The sequence below is a fragment of the Anthonomus grandis genome, chromosome 8 (genome assembly GCF_022605725.1).
Source record: "Anthonomus grandis grandis chromosome 8, icAntGran1.3, whole genome shotgun sequence".
NCBI lineage: Eukaryota > Metazoa > Arthropoda > Insecta > Coleoptera > Curculionidae > Anthonomus > Anthonomus grandis.
In genome coordinates this window covers 11,595,667-11,612,523 of record NC_065553.1, presented here as the reverse complement: position 1 = coordinate 11,612,523, position 16,857 = coordinate 11,595,667, and the positions used below count along the sequence as shown (strand labels likewise).

Sequence of the window (16,857 nt, the reverse complement as noted above, 5' to 3'; positions counted from 1 at the left end):
TCCTTTAATGACCATAAGATAGTCAGCCAAGGAAGAATGTTCTTGAAAAAACGATGAATATAATTAATATAAGTTTTATTACAATGTGCTATAATGTAAAACAGCTAATAATTTAGAGATATCAAAAAATGATTATCGAAGCACTCAACAACTGATAATTTAAAAAAGGTTGTTAGTTTAGAGTTTATTTACAAAGTGCTGAAAATTTACATCTCAACTTATGCATCAAATATTATTAAAATCAAAAAATGTGAGAGTAAATTATGGAGGAGAAAACATAATATTGACAGAGGAAGATTGAAAAATTCAACATGAATTTAAAAGGAATTTAAAGAGTATTCTATACAGATCAGTAATTTTTACAAAATCTAGCTTCAAACGAAAAATCATGAAGCGTAAAAAGAACATATTATCATGAATAAATTTATAGGGTAAATATTACAACGCAAAACACCAAAATCGGTATTAAAGACACATTAACAAGAGATATTACTTCATATTTTCCCAACTTCAAATATTGTCAACAAGTATTTTCAAATTGATACTTTATACTGTCGTATAATTTTTCAAAACATTGATGAAAAATTCCATAGAAAACAAATAGCACACTATTAGGTGTGTACTTCAGCAGCTATATTTTATTATTGTATAAAACAAAAAAACATAAAATATAAAAAATGCTTTTTTGAGAAGCTAAACAAATGATTATACCATTCTAGAAGAATATGTAAAATAAATTTAAAAGAAAAATTATTTGTACCACTTTCTTAATTAAAAAAACTTGTCTCAATTCTGATTGTCAACCATGATTCAACTTATATTACTATAGAAGAGATATAATAGTGATTTTGAAAATAAGTCGGCATAGCAGAAGAGGGAAAAAGATCCTTTAGAAAACGATACGCATAACCGTGGTAAGAGAAAAATGTCATTATAGAGATATTTTCAGTTTCAATAGCTGCTATTTTAAACAGCCATAATAACTAAAAAAGCAATGGAAAAAATCCGATTTTTAGAAAAATAAGAATTAAATTTTAAGAACAAAAAGAATATGAATACTTTTAATTCTTGTATTAACCCTTTTGAAGAAATGAAAGCCTATTCAAATTATTATTCAAAATCTTTCAAAACAAGCATTTTATAAGATTTAAAATTGAATATGAGTTATTCTTTATTTCTTATATTCTAAATTGGCCTATCTGATATACATAACTATAATGAATAAATTACCCTTTATATTTTAAATATTCATCAAAAAATGTAATCAGTACTAAATTCTATTTTGTCAATCTTCCAATTTTATTCATTATACATCTTTTGGATTATTTCGTAGCAGTGAATTAATGGCTTGACTTGCAAATTATATGGTAATCATACTGCATTTTAATAATTTTCTAAGCTCCTTAAATATAAAAAAAAAATCATAATTAAATTACGTGATACGTTGTCTATTTTTTCAAAAAGTGAATTATGTCTTATACTTTGATTGATCTTCTTATAAAGCCTCAAATAGAAAAGGAATTTGAAATGGTCAAAAAGATCTAGTGAAAGTATTTTTTTTTGAAATGCCCACTCCAAACTAATTAACGAAATTAACAAAGGAGGCATTTTAAAAATAAGTTCTACAAAAGTACTTGTGATTGTAATTTGCAACTCATTTATGTCAATATGATGGAGAACCATAAAAAAATTAAAAAATATATAATATAGTGGTTAAAATCTCAAATAAATTATTTCCCAAATAGAAATAATGTTTTATTTACTTTTATTCAAGATTCCTTAGTTATATCATAAGTCCCATTTTAATTATATAATAATTCTCAGCTTAATAGCGAAAGCAAACAACAAAACATTCACCATTCTAGTGCCCGGCGCTAGTGAGGGCCGGTTGCGGACTCAAAAATCGTCTCTTGGGCTCAGCAGGTTGACAAAAGTTATTCGAATTCGAATCGAATAAGTGACCTTGAGTAACCGGACTCTCTTGAGCTGCTCTAGCAGCCAATAAAGTAATCTGATTAACAACGTCCTCCATTTCATGACTGAGAGGACTTTCGCTCGGCGGCAGTCCACCTCTTTGCTGGTGCGCCCCAGACTCAAAATGTCCCTTAAGCTCCATCAAACTCTTAAACTTCTTACCGTCGTTGCACTGTCTACACTCGTATCCAGTTTGAACGATCCTGAAGGCCCCTCGGGACTCTTGGTTGGGTCCATAGCACTGTCTCTGATGCGACAGAAGTGGAGAGTCACTCGGATAAGCCATTCGGCATTTTTTGCATACAAAACAGAGCTCTACGTCGACATCCCTTACTGGAAGATCTGGAGATCTTTGATAGGTAGCGTCGGGCAGTTTAAGGGTTGTTACTCCTGGTTCGGTGTTGTTTTGTGCCACTTGATCGAGTACTTGGGGGGGAAGAGGAAGGAATGAGGGACCGCTACCGGTATCTAGAAGCAGTCCTCCGGCTCCGCCTGAAACAAAAAAAATGCAATAAATTGCTTTATAACACTCCATTTATTAAAAACATACACATTCCAAAACTAAATTGTGGCAAATAATTAACAAGGCAATAAGATGGATTTTTCTTTTTTTTTTTTTGGAGGTTTTTTTAAGTGTTGTCTGCCTCGCGCCTGACACGACCAAAGAACAGAGAAGAATTTATTTCACTGAGGGCTCTAAAACGAGTCGTAAAATTAAAACCAATAAACCGTGGTCAAACTAATCATCCCAACACCTGAGGTTCCTGGCCGTGGTACCACACGGGCTATTAAAACAACGATTTATTTTTATCTGCTCGCAAGGTGGCGTTCAGACGTGTTCGAGAGCTAATTACCGGGATAATTTATGCAGGAAAATCGTTTGTTTGCAATACGTTGATCTGGTAACATATATTTTGGCTGCGTTCCAGATTTCATCTTTGCTTTATTAAAAGAAACCCGATTTTTATATAAATGAAATTTTCATTTAATTGAGCAGAAGATTGATAAAATTCTCACATATTATATAGTGCAATAGGATGCACGTTCTTACATCGTCGTCTCCTTTCGTATCTTTCAGCATGGATATGAATGATATCGCTTCATCAAAAAGCTTTCAGACAGTGCATACATTTTTTTAAGATTATGAGGATTTATAAGATTTATAAATCTTAGGAGGTACTACATCACTTAGTCACCAATAAAATACTAAGTTACAACAGAATTCAGATTCTTCATATTATCCTAGCACTTTCTTTGTAATTCAATCTTAATCGAGAACCAAAATGAAAAATCAAATCTTGACCATAACTGACCCCAACTTAGCTAACTGCGGCACACAATACAATAATTAGAGATACTGGAAAATAATGTACCTAATAGACAAAAAAAATTCGCAGACTCATGATGGCTAATGCTAATGCTAAAAGACATTTTCAAATTTCGGGTGAAAAACGCAATAAAATAGGAGAGACGAGGTAAAGTGTTCAATAATGCGTAAAATACGTGGAAATGTACTGTATTTATACTGATAGAGAAATAGTATATTCTATAAAAAGTGTGAAAGAAATAAAATTCTACTCTACTAGATTAGTTTTGTTTTAATTTTTTCAGTTCATATTTGTTTGAACGGGTTTCGTTTTTGGCTCCAGATACCTTAATTAATGTTTTCAAACCTGACTGTTAGATGTCGCTCTGGTATAGGAGAGAAAAATTTGACACATTTATTTGTTTGAATATGTATTTGAGAATGTCTTAAAGGCTCCGTATTGGATCATTGCTAATCAAATAATCCAATAAGAAAAGAAAGTCAGCTTGTTGAGTTTTGTTGAAGTTGAATTTTTTTACATAGAGATCTTAATTGCAAGGAGCTAGTTGCCCAGTGTTCTATCTAATTCTTTTTTTTTAGGTTAAACTTCTTATACAACCGTCAATTTAGTCTTCTTTTTATTTTTTCAGTTTATATTTCCTTGAACGGGTTTTCTTTTTGGCTTTGGATACCTTAATTTAAGCTTTCAAGCATAAATGTTAGATGGCGCCATGGTATAGGAGAAAAAACGTGGCACAGATATTTATTTGAAAAGTTCACCTTATCAGAATTTTAATGAAAACCTTAAACTTCTTAAGGCTGTCTGGTCTGTAGAAAACAAAGTCAGCTTAGGTTGAATTTTAGTATATATTGATGCTGATGCAAAAGAGCTAAATATACATTCTACCTAATTCTTTTTTTACGTTGTACTGCTTATACAACTACCAAGTTAATTTTCTTTTAGTCTTTTCAGTTCATATTTACTTGAACGGGTTTCCTTATTGGCTTCAGATACCTTAATATAAGCTTTCAAGCATGAACGTTAGATGCCGCCATGGTATAGGAGAGAAAACGTGGCACTAGTTGACATAATTCTTACTGCTCCTTGGACACAGTTTGACATAGGTAATTCTCTTTTACTATATTTCTACGACAACTAACAATTTAGTTTTGTTTTAGTTTTTTTAATTTACATTTATTTGAATGGGTTTCGTTTTTTGGCTTCAGATACCCTAATTTATAATCTTAAGCATAACTGAGAAGAGAAAACGTGACGACGCATATATTTGTATGAATAATTCAGCTTTTTAGGACCTTAATGAAATTTTAATTCGAGACTGTCAGTGTTAGTTCTAGTTTAAGGATTTAGTAATACCGATGGAAAGGAGCTAATTGGACATCTATATAATCGTTTTATTGTTTTAAATCTGGTATTTTTTCGAGACCTAAATGGGTTTACCTGGGAAAAGAGGTGTATTAGAGAGAATCAGGAAATCAGTCTAAACCTATCCTCGGTTTAGACAAGGTAAATAAATTAGAAAAGAAAGAAGCAACATGGCCGAAGATCATTATATCAGTTTTTATATCCATTATTTATTTATACGAGGGCGGGTCAATAAGTCCGTGACTTTTTGAATTTCCCGCCCTTTAATGGAAATGGCAACTCTGCTCCTGTCAACAGAGAACTGTCAGTTGACGCCTGTCAAAATTTGAACAAGCTGCGTCATTTAGTTTGTGTTTGACAGCTGTTGAGAGCAGACTACCACTCGCTTTGAGAAGAAAATGGAAAAAAAGTGAATTTCGTGTGCTCATTAAGCATTATTTTTACGAAAAAAAACCATCACTCAAACCAAGGCTAAGCTTGATAAATATTATGGGGACTCTGCACCATCCATTTCCATGGTAAAGAAGTGGTTTACTGAATTTCGATGTGGCCGTACAAGCACGGAAGATGCCGAACGTTCTGGACGTCCAGTCGAGGTCTCTACATCCAAAACAATCGAAAAAATTCACGATATGATTTTAGCCGATCGGAGATTGAAAGTGAGAGAGATTGTGGAAGCCATAGGCATCTCACATGGTTCAGTAGTTTCAATTTTGAATGATCATTTGGGTATGAGAAAGCTTTCCGCAAGATGGGTGCCGCGTTTGCTGACAATCGACCACAAACGCAACCGTGTGACATTTTTCCAGGAGTGTTTGGCGTTATTCAACCGCAATATGGATGAATTTTTGTGTCGTTTCGTCACCGTGGATGAAACGTGGATCCACCACAACACGCCGGAGACCAAACAGCAGTCAAAACAGTGGATTTCTCGGGGTGAATCGACGCCCAAGAATGCAAAGATGGATTTGTCAGCCAATAAAGTCATGGCGACCGTTTTTTGGGATGCACGCGATATAATCCACATTGACTATCTTCAAAAGGGGAAAACAATCAATGGAGAATATTATACCAATTTATTGGATAGATTCAATGAGGAACTAAAAGAAAAAAGACCACATTTGGCCAAAAAAAAGTTCTTTTCTACCAGGACAATGCAAGGGTCCACACATGTACAGTTTCCATGGCAAAAATCCATGAATTAGGTTACGAATTTCTTCCTCATCCGCCCTATTTTCCAGATTTAGCCCCCAGTGACTATTTCCTATTCCCAAACTTAAAGAAATGGCTCGGCGGAAAGAGATTTGACTCCAACGACGAAATCATCTCTCAAACAAATGCCTATTTTGATGACCTCGACAAATCATATTTTTCCGAAGGGATAAAAAAATGGGAGAAACGTTGGACTAAGTGTATAGAACTCAAAGGAGACTATGTTGAAAAATAAAATAACTTTTTATATAAAAACCTGTCTTTTATCCAAAAAGTCACGGACTTATTGACCCGCCCTTGTATCTATCATTATATGTATATTTAATAAGTATTGATACTTCAAGACCCTATGGATTATTTCACTCTGGATTCAAAGTAAATTTTTATCAAATGATAGGAACTACTACTCTATTATGACAAAAAAAATTGATGATTGAAGTAACGATTCCTTGCCAACAAGATCTAAGTGATTTGCATGGTATTTAAATTTTTATCAACAGATGTAGCTTTAACGTATAATGAGGTGTGAATCCAGCACATATAAAAGTTCGAAGGAAGTCTTAAATATCTTTCTCGTTTTCTTTACGTTTACTTGTTCTATATTAAATTGGGTACTAAACTCAGTGTGGACTTACAGTTCCGGAATTTAGGTAAAATGGAGCCAAAAGTCCCCAGATCGCAATGGTTATAATGTGGATAGATGAAAGAAGAATCCCATGTTTCAATATTTGAGTGTTTCCATTTGTAGTCTGGACTGAGGTAAATGTGAAGTGTGAAAGACGAAAGCGAACATTTTTTTTAAAGAAAGTAAATATTATGGGTTGACAGCATGTATATTCGCGTAGATATGTAACTGCCAGTAGAAGAAATATTTGATTGAAATTTAGAAAACACTTGGCATTTGAAAATACTTTTAGAAGTTTGATATTAGTTCACACATCTAATGACAGTATAGTCATTATACTAGGATTTAAAAAAAAATTATCTATTACAAAATAAAGAAATTTAAATTCATGCATTAATAGTAATACTGTAGACGTAATTTGGGAACGCAGTACTAAAGTACTTACACCTCAATAAAATCAAAGGTAAGAGTGGGCCGCAGGAGAATCACATTTTAATCTAGGCTCAATCTTAACACAAATGTTGGGACAAATTTATACAAGTCCATGAGACATTGGTCCAGCCCAAACTACAACCGTACAACTATATCGTCTGGGCATTTTCACGCCCCGGCCATGGTGAAAAACCCGTCTGGTCTGCCCGATAAAATGTTGATGTTAATGTATCGACAAGTATGTTATCTTTTAATGATTGTCTTTTATTTATTCTGGTCCACTCTGGGCAGGTTTTAATACCGGTAATGTGGGCCGTTCGACGATCTTTATGGGTATTTAAAAGTGTCGAGATAACGTTACGTTTTTGTTTAATTTTTATTGGCGAACGAGCGGTAATTTTTTGATCGTCGACGGAAGTACTTTATCGAGATTCGGCATTGAATTACATTGAGCTAATTTACATACCAAATTTATTATGTTTTAATAAATTGATTAAGTAAAAATGACTCATTTCATCATATATCACTAAAAACATGATTAATAAATCCTTAACTAGAAAAAGACGAACAACAACTTAATCAAAAAAGGAAACTTTCTTTACTCGGGAAAAACTTTTTAATTTTCTATAAAACCGTTGCCGTCAGAATACAGTGTATCCAAGCAAAATATATTTTATAATTCGGAAAAAGTCGCACACGGTTCGGAAGCAAAAATCCATATCTCACAGTGGGGAGTGTTTCGAGACGCTGGCTTCCCCCCCCGTTACCGTTTTCCTCCCTTACCGCCCAAACACGACTTTTCCCTATTATATTTCATCGGGCGAAAAAGTAAAATTTAAGAATCCCTCACCCTCGCCTCGCACTGGCACAGAGAAGTGGAGCCGCTAAATTTTCATCTTTCTTTTTTAATATTTTCGCAACGGATTTTTCTTTAGCTGGGTTATTCTTCAAAGAAAGGAATAATTAGCAATGCGAAGTAAGGACCTTAAAACTAAATAAACTCCTATTAATTAATATAAGGTAAAGCAAATAGTAAATGTTATAACCAGTTATTATAATGCTGCTTCATTCGATTAAGTATAGATTGGTTTTAATCATTTTTGTAATAAGATTGGCTGGAACCCACAAATTATATATTCAGAACTTCTTTATATTAAGATTGAAAAAAAACACAGACAATAAAATATACTCAAAATATAAAGAAGCAATGAGCACAAGCAACAAGAAAACATTTAGAGGGACAGCTATTAAAATCTGCGAATAATACTAATGAAATATCGCTTTCGGTAGTTTTTGGCTGCTGGAATGTAGTTTTTTGGACGAAGTTACAAACATGTGAGCAAAATAGGCATATATGCATTTAACTAACATAATTATTGTACTAAATTTCATGATGCAGAATAATTAAAAGTCCTAGTCAACTTAATCTATAAAGAAGTTTCTTTTGTATAGTCGGTAGCATTTTGAATTTCAAAAATGCATTTTCAAAGGAATGTATAGAATATATAGTATGTAGAGTTTTATCATATTCATTAAAATCTAAGTACAAAATTATTTAATTATATTTTTATACTGGGATCTGACCAAAGCATTGTTCACTTTAGGCCCAAAGACTTGAAACCTACAATTCATAGTTTTGGGATTTAATTTTTTAAGACAAAAAATAGGGTACAAGAGTTTATAAAGATGCAAAAAACTAATTAAACTGGTTTCCACGGGGTATCCCGCGAGGTAACGGATAAAGTTTCACTACGTTGGCTTTGGGCGAATATGAGTAGAAAAATTCCTATGAACATTGCTTTACAAATGCTTTCTTACCAAGATATGATTTTTTAAAATTTACTAGCATTATTGTGCCGAAAACTATAACAATAACAGCCATGGATACTTCTTTGGTTTGTTATTCTGTTAAAGTAGTTCCATCAGATTGACAGAAATTTGCACAAAATAGTGACATGTTTGTTTTTACAAACGAAGGATACCCAGATATATTTCTAGTATATGTATATCGTAACGGAAGTGGTAAAGTTGCAGTAGTTAAATATCGCCGCCGATATCCAAATAGAAAAATACCTGATAGACGAGTATTTGGGTTTTTAACTTGCAAGAGTGACTGTGTATATGCAGAACTAATAAAATTCTTTATAAAAAATATATACACGTTATACAAATCTCTTCTCGCATTTTATTTTATCTTTTTAATCAAATTTCAAATGCTTCCCTCATACTTCCATCACATGCCTAAGATATAATACTTGATAATCTTCAATGGTTACTATAAACTCGTGTTCGCAGATTATCACGTCGCACTAGTGACTACCCGAATGATTGGATGGAGAACAATGCATAACTTTGGTTTCTATCCATTTCATCTGAAACCAGTACAAGCTCTACAGATCACTGATCTGGAACCTCGAATGCAGTTTTGCATTTGGCTCATTGCACATTGTAATTTGGTTATTAACATTTTGTTTACCGATGAGTCTATGAGGCTTGACAATCACCATGTCGAACAGAATTTCCAACACAATTTTTCGGTTATTGTTGTTATGTGACCGAATATTGCAATAATACTTTCTTTTTCTGGACGTTGGATTGGTCGCAGGGGTGCAGTTTCTAGCCTTCCCGCTCACCGGATCTAAATCCTTTGGACTATTACTTGTGGTGACATGAAGAGTTAAGAGTATAAAGAGAAATTACTAAGGTGCTTCGTGAAATTAATAATATCGCTATAGACCTAAGTAAGAAGTAATGATTCATTTCACTCGGTAAGAAAGCATGTGCGTACCCACCTTCATATGATATTTTTGACTCGAATTCATCTAAAAAACACGTGTTAAAATTACATTTCTATTTATTTTATACGTCGCGTAAAACCCTGTATAACTGGAAATTATGCTAAAAAGGCATAAGACTATTTGCACGTAGTATCGAGTAAGTTTTTGTCTGACCATATAAAAGTTAGTAAGATATTTCAACTTTAATACCTTTATGCTTCCTAAATGTGCTCTTACTAAGTAATATTATAGATAGAATGCAATGCATATAAAATGCACAAAATTCAGAGTTTATAATTTTTTTAAATTAAAATTGAAAAGGTAAAAAAGAAGGCACATAATTTTACTACACAATATATAAGTTAAATAGCATTTCACTTTACCTGCCTCTAACTCCTATGTTAAGGCCTAGCTATGAATTTTAAATTTAATTTATCCGTAAATCATAATATTTGTGATTTACGGATCATATCAAATTCTTTCAAAAACTTACAAAAACTACAAACCTACCGAAACTGTCTACAACTCTGTACTCGCAAATTTTTTGGTGAATCCTAACTATTGTAATAGTGTTTACCACTCATGCCTTAATAAGTTTGATCTACATAGAGTAGAAAATATGTAAAATTCATTTATGGGATCTAGTTATGACCCAAATGAAAAAACTCATAGAATTACATCAGATCTTCGAAGGTCTAATTGACTAAATATGATTAATAGACACAAACTTCTTTTATATTGTTAAGGTTTTAAAATTTAAAAAAACATAAAATGCCTAATGATCTTTATAATAAATTACGATTTAGAAGGGATATCCATAGCCTAAACCTATGATAAAGAGATTTTCTGACAGTATCCAAAGATCGCAAAGAGCTCCTTAAAAGATCAGTTTCCTATAACTTGCCCAAATTATTTAATACTTTAATTAATAACTACATTTCTATAACAGTTTTTAATAAAATGTATCTTTTTTCAGTAAGTTATATGGTCATTTCGGTCATTCTAGATTTATCTCCTAACTTCTCTAGGATCCCACGGCATTACGACGTCTGTATTTTCTTTTCTCTCATATTTTAATTTTAAGGTTTGTAGCGTCTGTTAAATGGAACGTGTGGTACCTGGCCGCTCATGGTTTTGATCACATTTGCTCCTTAATGGTAAATTAACATACAGTGCTTTCATTTCAAATCAATCCACCCTTAAAAACTTTCTTAAAAAAAAAAAAAAAAAAAAAAACGTCAAATTAGATATACAGGGGACGTTTAATTATGCAATTACTGAAGTCCTGTCAGTCACCTCCTCACCTCCAGCGAACCTCACTTTAATATGTCAAATGGGAACCCCCATCGTGTGATACATCATAGTAAGTAGCGTAAAATTCTCTATTCAATGGTACCAAAAAAAATGAAATAACTAACAAATATTTCCACTGGTTCCGTACATAAAGTTTAAAAAAAAAAGTTCTTTCCTTATAAAATTCATATTCTTCATGAACTCGGAGAAGATGATTTTGACAGGAGAATTCAATTTTGTGAAGTGATGTGCCAGAGAATTGACGACGATCCCCATTTATTGACGAACATTTGCTTCAGTGACAAATCGACCTTTTTCTTAAATGGCCTGGTGAACAGACATAAATGTAGATACTGGGATAATGAAAATCCGCATGTTTTTCGGAAAGGCCATACCCAATATCCCCAAAAAATTAATGTTTGGGCAGGAATTTATGGGAATTAAATAATCGGGCCATTTTTTTTGGAAGAAAATTTGACTGGCGAAATTTATTTAAACCTTTTAGAAAATGCAATATACCCTTTCATCATCCAATCTATGGAAAATCAAGTAGATCAACATGGTGCTATATTATGGAATGAAAATAATATACATTTTCAGCAGGATGGAGCTCCGGCGCACTACACTTTGGTAGTTCGAGAGTGGCTTGATGAAAATTTTCAAGAAAAGTGGATTGGTGGATTGGCAGACATGGTGCAATCGAATGGCCTGCGCGGCCTCCGGACCTAACCCCACTAGACTTTTTTCTTTGGGGCTACTTAAAAAGCAAAGTTTATAAAACCCCACCTGAGAGTATTGAAAATTTTAAAAATAAAATATTTCAAGAATGCAGAGAAATTAGCGGGCAGACCCTTGCCAATGTTCGTAAGGAGTTTGAAAATAGGCTTTTTTATTGTCTTGCTAATAACGGCGCGCATTTTGCACATTTAATAAAATAAATTTGTTAAACTAATTAAATTCGTTTTTCTACCCTACCGATTTACACTTTAATTGCTTCTTGGTCAATCAATTTGATTTTTTTTGACAATTGTTTTTTTGACCATTGGTAGCATAACAAATGCCCTTTAAAATAATGTATCACACCATGGGGTAGCCATTTGACATACCAAAGTTTGGCGTAAATAAAATATTCATTATTTCTAGACATTTTCGCTAACTATTTGCTTACACATTTACTGATTTCATTTTTTTGGTACCGTTGAATAGAGAATTTTACGCTCCTTACTATAATGTATCACACGTATCACACGATGGGGGTTCCCATTTGACATATTAAAGTGAGGTTAGCTGGAGGTGAGGAGGTGATCGACAGAACTTTAGTAAATGCAGAATTAAATGTTCCTCTGTATTATTAATTTGACGTGTTTTTTTTTTTTTTTTTTAAGTAAGTTATTAAGAGTGGATCGTTTTGAAATGAAAGCACTGTATATAAGTGGAGTAGTTGAAAGCAAGATTTATCAAGCAAACAATATTTTTAGTTAGATTGGGGTTCAGACAGTACTTAGTATACCAGCATAACTGAATGGCCACAATTCTATAGAGCTCAGTGTTTAACCGAGAAAATACTGTGCTAAGTTATGTTAATATTGTAATTAATTTGTTTGGTGAAATTATAAATAAGTGTAAGGAATATAAAAGCAATTAAAAAAATGATACAATACAATAACAATTTTCATGAATAATCTTGCATCAAAAACCACATCAACAAAGGAATTATAGGTACTGTAGGAAATCTGATCCAAAATAAAAAAAAATATATTTTTTTATAGGATCAATATACTGCAATAGTACTTAATACTGTTATGGGACACTGCTAAAAAATAAATAAAACAAGAAATTTTATTTTATTTCGAAGAAGGCCTCTCCATTAAAACGGTTTTCCCCTTCGATATTCCGTACAAGGAATTTTCTTATACAACAGCATTCGTCGCCGGAGTCGACATTACAAAAAAATGGGCAATTTTCTTTTTATTCCCCCGGCGGGGATTTTTTAATTTCGACCGCGAAATATAATTAAAAAGTCGGGAAAAGTGTAATTTAGGACGCTGTTTTATTGGAGATTTTATTGTTAATGAAAATGAGTTTTCCGGCTCCGAGAGGTTTGCCGTCTTTTTATGGTTTTTAGCTTTGATATTCGGATTTGTATCAAGAGGGGTCGAAATTCGTTTTACGGTAGATTAAAGTAAACGGTGAGTGATGCTCGATACCGGTAATTTCTTTTATATTTAAAAATTTTAAACATTTATTGCCTTAAACAGCAACGGAGATCTCAAGGTTTTAAAACCTAATGTTACAAATTTTTAATTTTAATAATGCCTAATCGTATACATCAATTTAGTTAAAATTCCAGCATCCTGAAGATAATTTTTAAATACCTTCTTCCCAACGACGTAAATGAGCCCGCCCCCGCCGACCAGTGTAAATTGCCCCTAATAATTACCTTAACTAGAATATCCCTATTAAAACGTGAATAATTATTATTCGTTAAGTTAAGCGGCGTTCACACTGCAATTAACGCTCGCGCGTCACATCCTCTTCCTGTTTGATGCGGTAAAGGCGCGCAGATAATTCGGTCAGATTTCATTCTAATTGCGTTAAGGGTATGATTTAAGGCGATTTTTAAATTAACCCAATTTGCTTATTGTAATTGACGGCATGTCAGCTTCTAAATTGCGCTGATTCTTCACTCTGGTGTGTCTGGTCTGGTGACAATATTTTGCTATTTTAAGTATGCATGCTTTAATAGCAAAATGCGCAATTGGAGTCATATTTATTTAAAGGCAATTTCTTTCTTAAAGTATTGAAATTAAAGTATACACTTCAGACGGTCGATTTATATATTTTAGTAGATTTTCCGATCTGTATGAGATCATCCTTAACACTCTAAAAAATATTTGGTTTTAAGTATCTTTTAGAGTCCTCAGGATAATTTCACTAAGCTTGAAACATCGACAAAAATATTTAAATCGATCGCCTGAAGTAGTTTTTTTGATATATCCAATATCTAACAAAAAAAGATAGACCAGCTTACTTTTTGAATAACCCTCGTATTTTCAGAAGAAACTAAGTATTGATAAAACAGTAAATAAAAAGAAAAACTAAAACCTAAAAGAAGGAGAAAAAATTAGATTAAAATTACAAGTAGTGTAATATTTTGTATTAAGATTAATCAAAACTACACTTATATATTCAATCCAAATTAAAATATTGTGACATTTTTTTAAATTTTAAATCCAAGATAAATAAATAAAATTTAAATTAAAATATAAGACAAATGATACAAAAATGTGAATATAAAACATATGTTAAAATATTTTTTTAATTAACATTAATAATATAAGTGATAAATTTAAGAAAAGCATTGTTAATTAATTAAAATATTGAATTTTTAATTTCAAATAAATTCATTATAAAAACAACGAAAATCAAAATTATTCTAAAAGAATATACTCTCCATATAAAAATCCATTAAGAAAGGACATAGTAAAATAACACAAAAAAGGGTATTAACAAGATTAACAATACTAAAATTTAAGACGTTAAAGTTTAAGATTAAGTGTGAAAATAAAAGGATAAGTATACTTAGGCTATTACAGTAAGGCAAACTACATTTTTTTAAAGGATTTCTATTAAAAATACTAGAATAGAAAAAAAACAGGTGAGATATAAAAAATATGAAATAAATTAACTAAAGTTGATAAAATAAAGAAACTGAAAAAAATTAAACACAACACTGTCTGGAGTTACAAAATAATAATAAAATAAATTAAGGAAGGAGTCAATACAACACAAAAATCCATCTTACTACTTTAAAAAATATTAAATTGGGTCATAAATAAAATTTGCAAAAAGTCATTTATCATTCACCCTATTACTAACAACCACATTCCGTCTTGACTCCATCTGTCTCCTAATCCGTCAAGCAATTCTTACAACTGCCCCCGCCTCATTCTTAACCCTTTAACTACTCCTTTTCAACCCCTTATCGCCCTCGAATATATAACTGCTTAATTTGTCAAACTGGCAAAACACCACCAACTTTAAATCTGTTAAAACGACTTGTGTGCCATTTTAAATTCAAACAATACACTGTCGAGGCAGTAATTAAGTGTTTCGGAATGATGGTACGTACACCCTTTCATTCCGGGCCCGCGGGATCAACAAGTGGCGAAAAACGAAAGGGTTGAAGTCGGAAAATTAATTGCCGAAGAGGGTGAAAATGGCAATTAACCCTTTTAGCACTGATTAGGGCGGTCGTTTGTTTTTGATGCTGCAGGCGTGGGAATATTTTTGAATGCCTGGGAAAGAGTTACGAATTTACAGAAAATGAAACGTTTTAAGCTTGAACACGCTTAAGAAGAGATTAGTTCGTTAAAAATAATGAAAAATTCGCTGACGTTTTAAATAAATAGGCCCTCTCGATTCCGGATTTGCATTAGACATCAGACAAAAGAAGATTCATCCTCGCCCGTATCCAAATCGTATATATAGAGGAAGTTTCGATCTTAAAGGGCCATAAATTACCCTTTGAAGACAATGGTGCGTGGCAACCCCTCTTTTTAGCAATCTGGGGGGGTGAAAAAACTCATTATCTTCGATAATAACGCGCCTAAATCAAAACGCAGACTAGGCAAACAAAAACGCAAGGAAAGCTTTTTACGCGCGCTAATAAGCTTAAGCTGCGTTACTGATTTAAAAAATAAATGGCCACCGCTAAATGAAATAATGGTTCTGGCTAAAATACGGTACTCTACTAATATAAATTAAAAAACAAAACTAGTTGTAAGGTATTTCAATATAAACAGAAAATACATAATTAATTAATTGCGTTTTTGAAAGTGGAAGATATTTGTGAAGTAGTAAAATCTAATTTTCAAACTTGTTATTATTTTAAATATAGTACCACGTTTTGGCTTAGGAAGTATCTTTAACTATTATTAAGTATAGACTAACAATAATAACTACTCTATAGGGTAATAAACTAGAGGTGTATGACGTCTAGTCATCCGTGAACTGCATTGCTATGCCCTGAGAGTACGGGTCTCCAAAATATCAACAATGACCTGGTTAAAGATTCCTCAGTTTTGCGTGATGTTGATATTTCCAAAAAATGTTCTTTCCTTACATTGTTTTTCCTTGCACAAAATCTTTACTAATGTTACATTGGACTTACATTGTTATTGTGGTCATTGGATCAAGCATTCAGCTATTTCTGGTCTAAAGACTTAATTTCGAGTCATTTGAATATTCTTTTGTCCTGATTTCCAGTTTCTTTGTCTGGTGTATGTATGATTCTCCACATTCCTAGGAGATTTGGTATACAGTTCTTGGTGTCTAGTAGGTATTTTGGCTTTATATTTGTATGGTTGTCCTTAAAGTAAACGCAGCCTTAATGTTATTTTATATTTCCCTGATGGGCTCAACATTATTGTTGCATATTGTGGCTTCCCTCCTATACAGGATTTTACTAATTTCCACCTTTGTTGAACCAGGATGATTGGAAATGTAGTATAGGTATTTTCCTACAGGTGCTGGTTTGCAGTAGGCTGATCTCTTTAAGCATCCATTGTTGTTCTTTACAAGAATATCTAAGAAGTGCTGTGCTGACTAAGTTTCCAATTCTTTTTGCCATCATGAACGTTGACGATGTGCGTTAGAAAGTTTGCTAGTTTTGTATCGATTTTGACCCAAATAATAAAAGTCTCATCAGCATATCGAAGCCACACTTGGCTACCATTGGAGATATATACGAGCCCAAGCCCTTTGACCTTGGACGTTAAGTCTATCTTTGAATTATAAGTAGAACTGACCTAAAAAAACCTCCAAAAGGACCATTGCCTGCTCCAGCAGAAGT

The 16,857-nt window shown here is 32.7% G+C and overlaps 1 protein-coding gene across 5 annotated transcripts in view; it reads right to left on the bottom strand.

Annotated features, from left to right (window-relative positions):
- Positions 1-1,088: 1,088 nt before the first annotated feature.
- The window catches only part of LOC126739158 (zinc finger homeobox protein 3), a 234,978-nt gene continuing 219,209 nt past the window's right edge, over positions 1,089-16,857 (bottom strand). For 4 of the 5 annotated variants that reach the window (XM_050444702.1, XM_050444703.1, XM_050444700.1 and 1 more), the window contains one exon: positions 1,089-2,466. In XM_050444702.1, coding sequence (XP_050300659.1) covers positions 1,862-2,466 — 605 coding nt within the window. In that variant the 3' untranslated portion in view covers positions 1,089-1,861. The remainder of the gene's footprint in view (positions 2,467-16,857) is intronic. The other variant, XM_050444704.1, reaches the window with a different exon arrangement.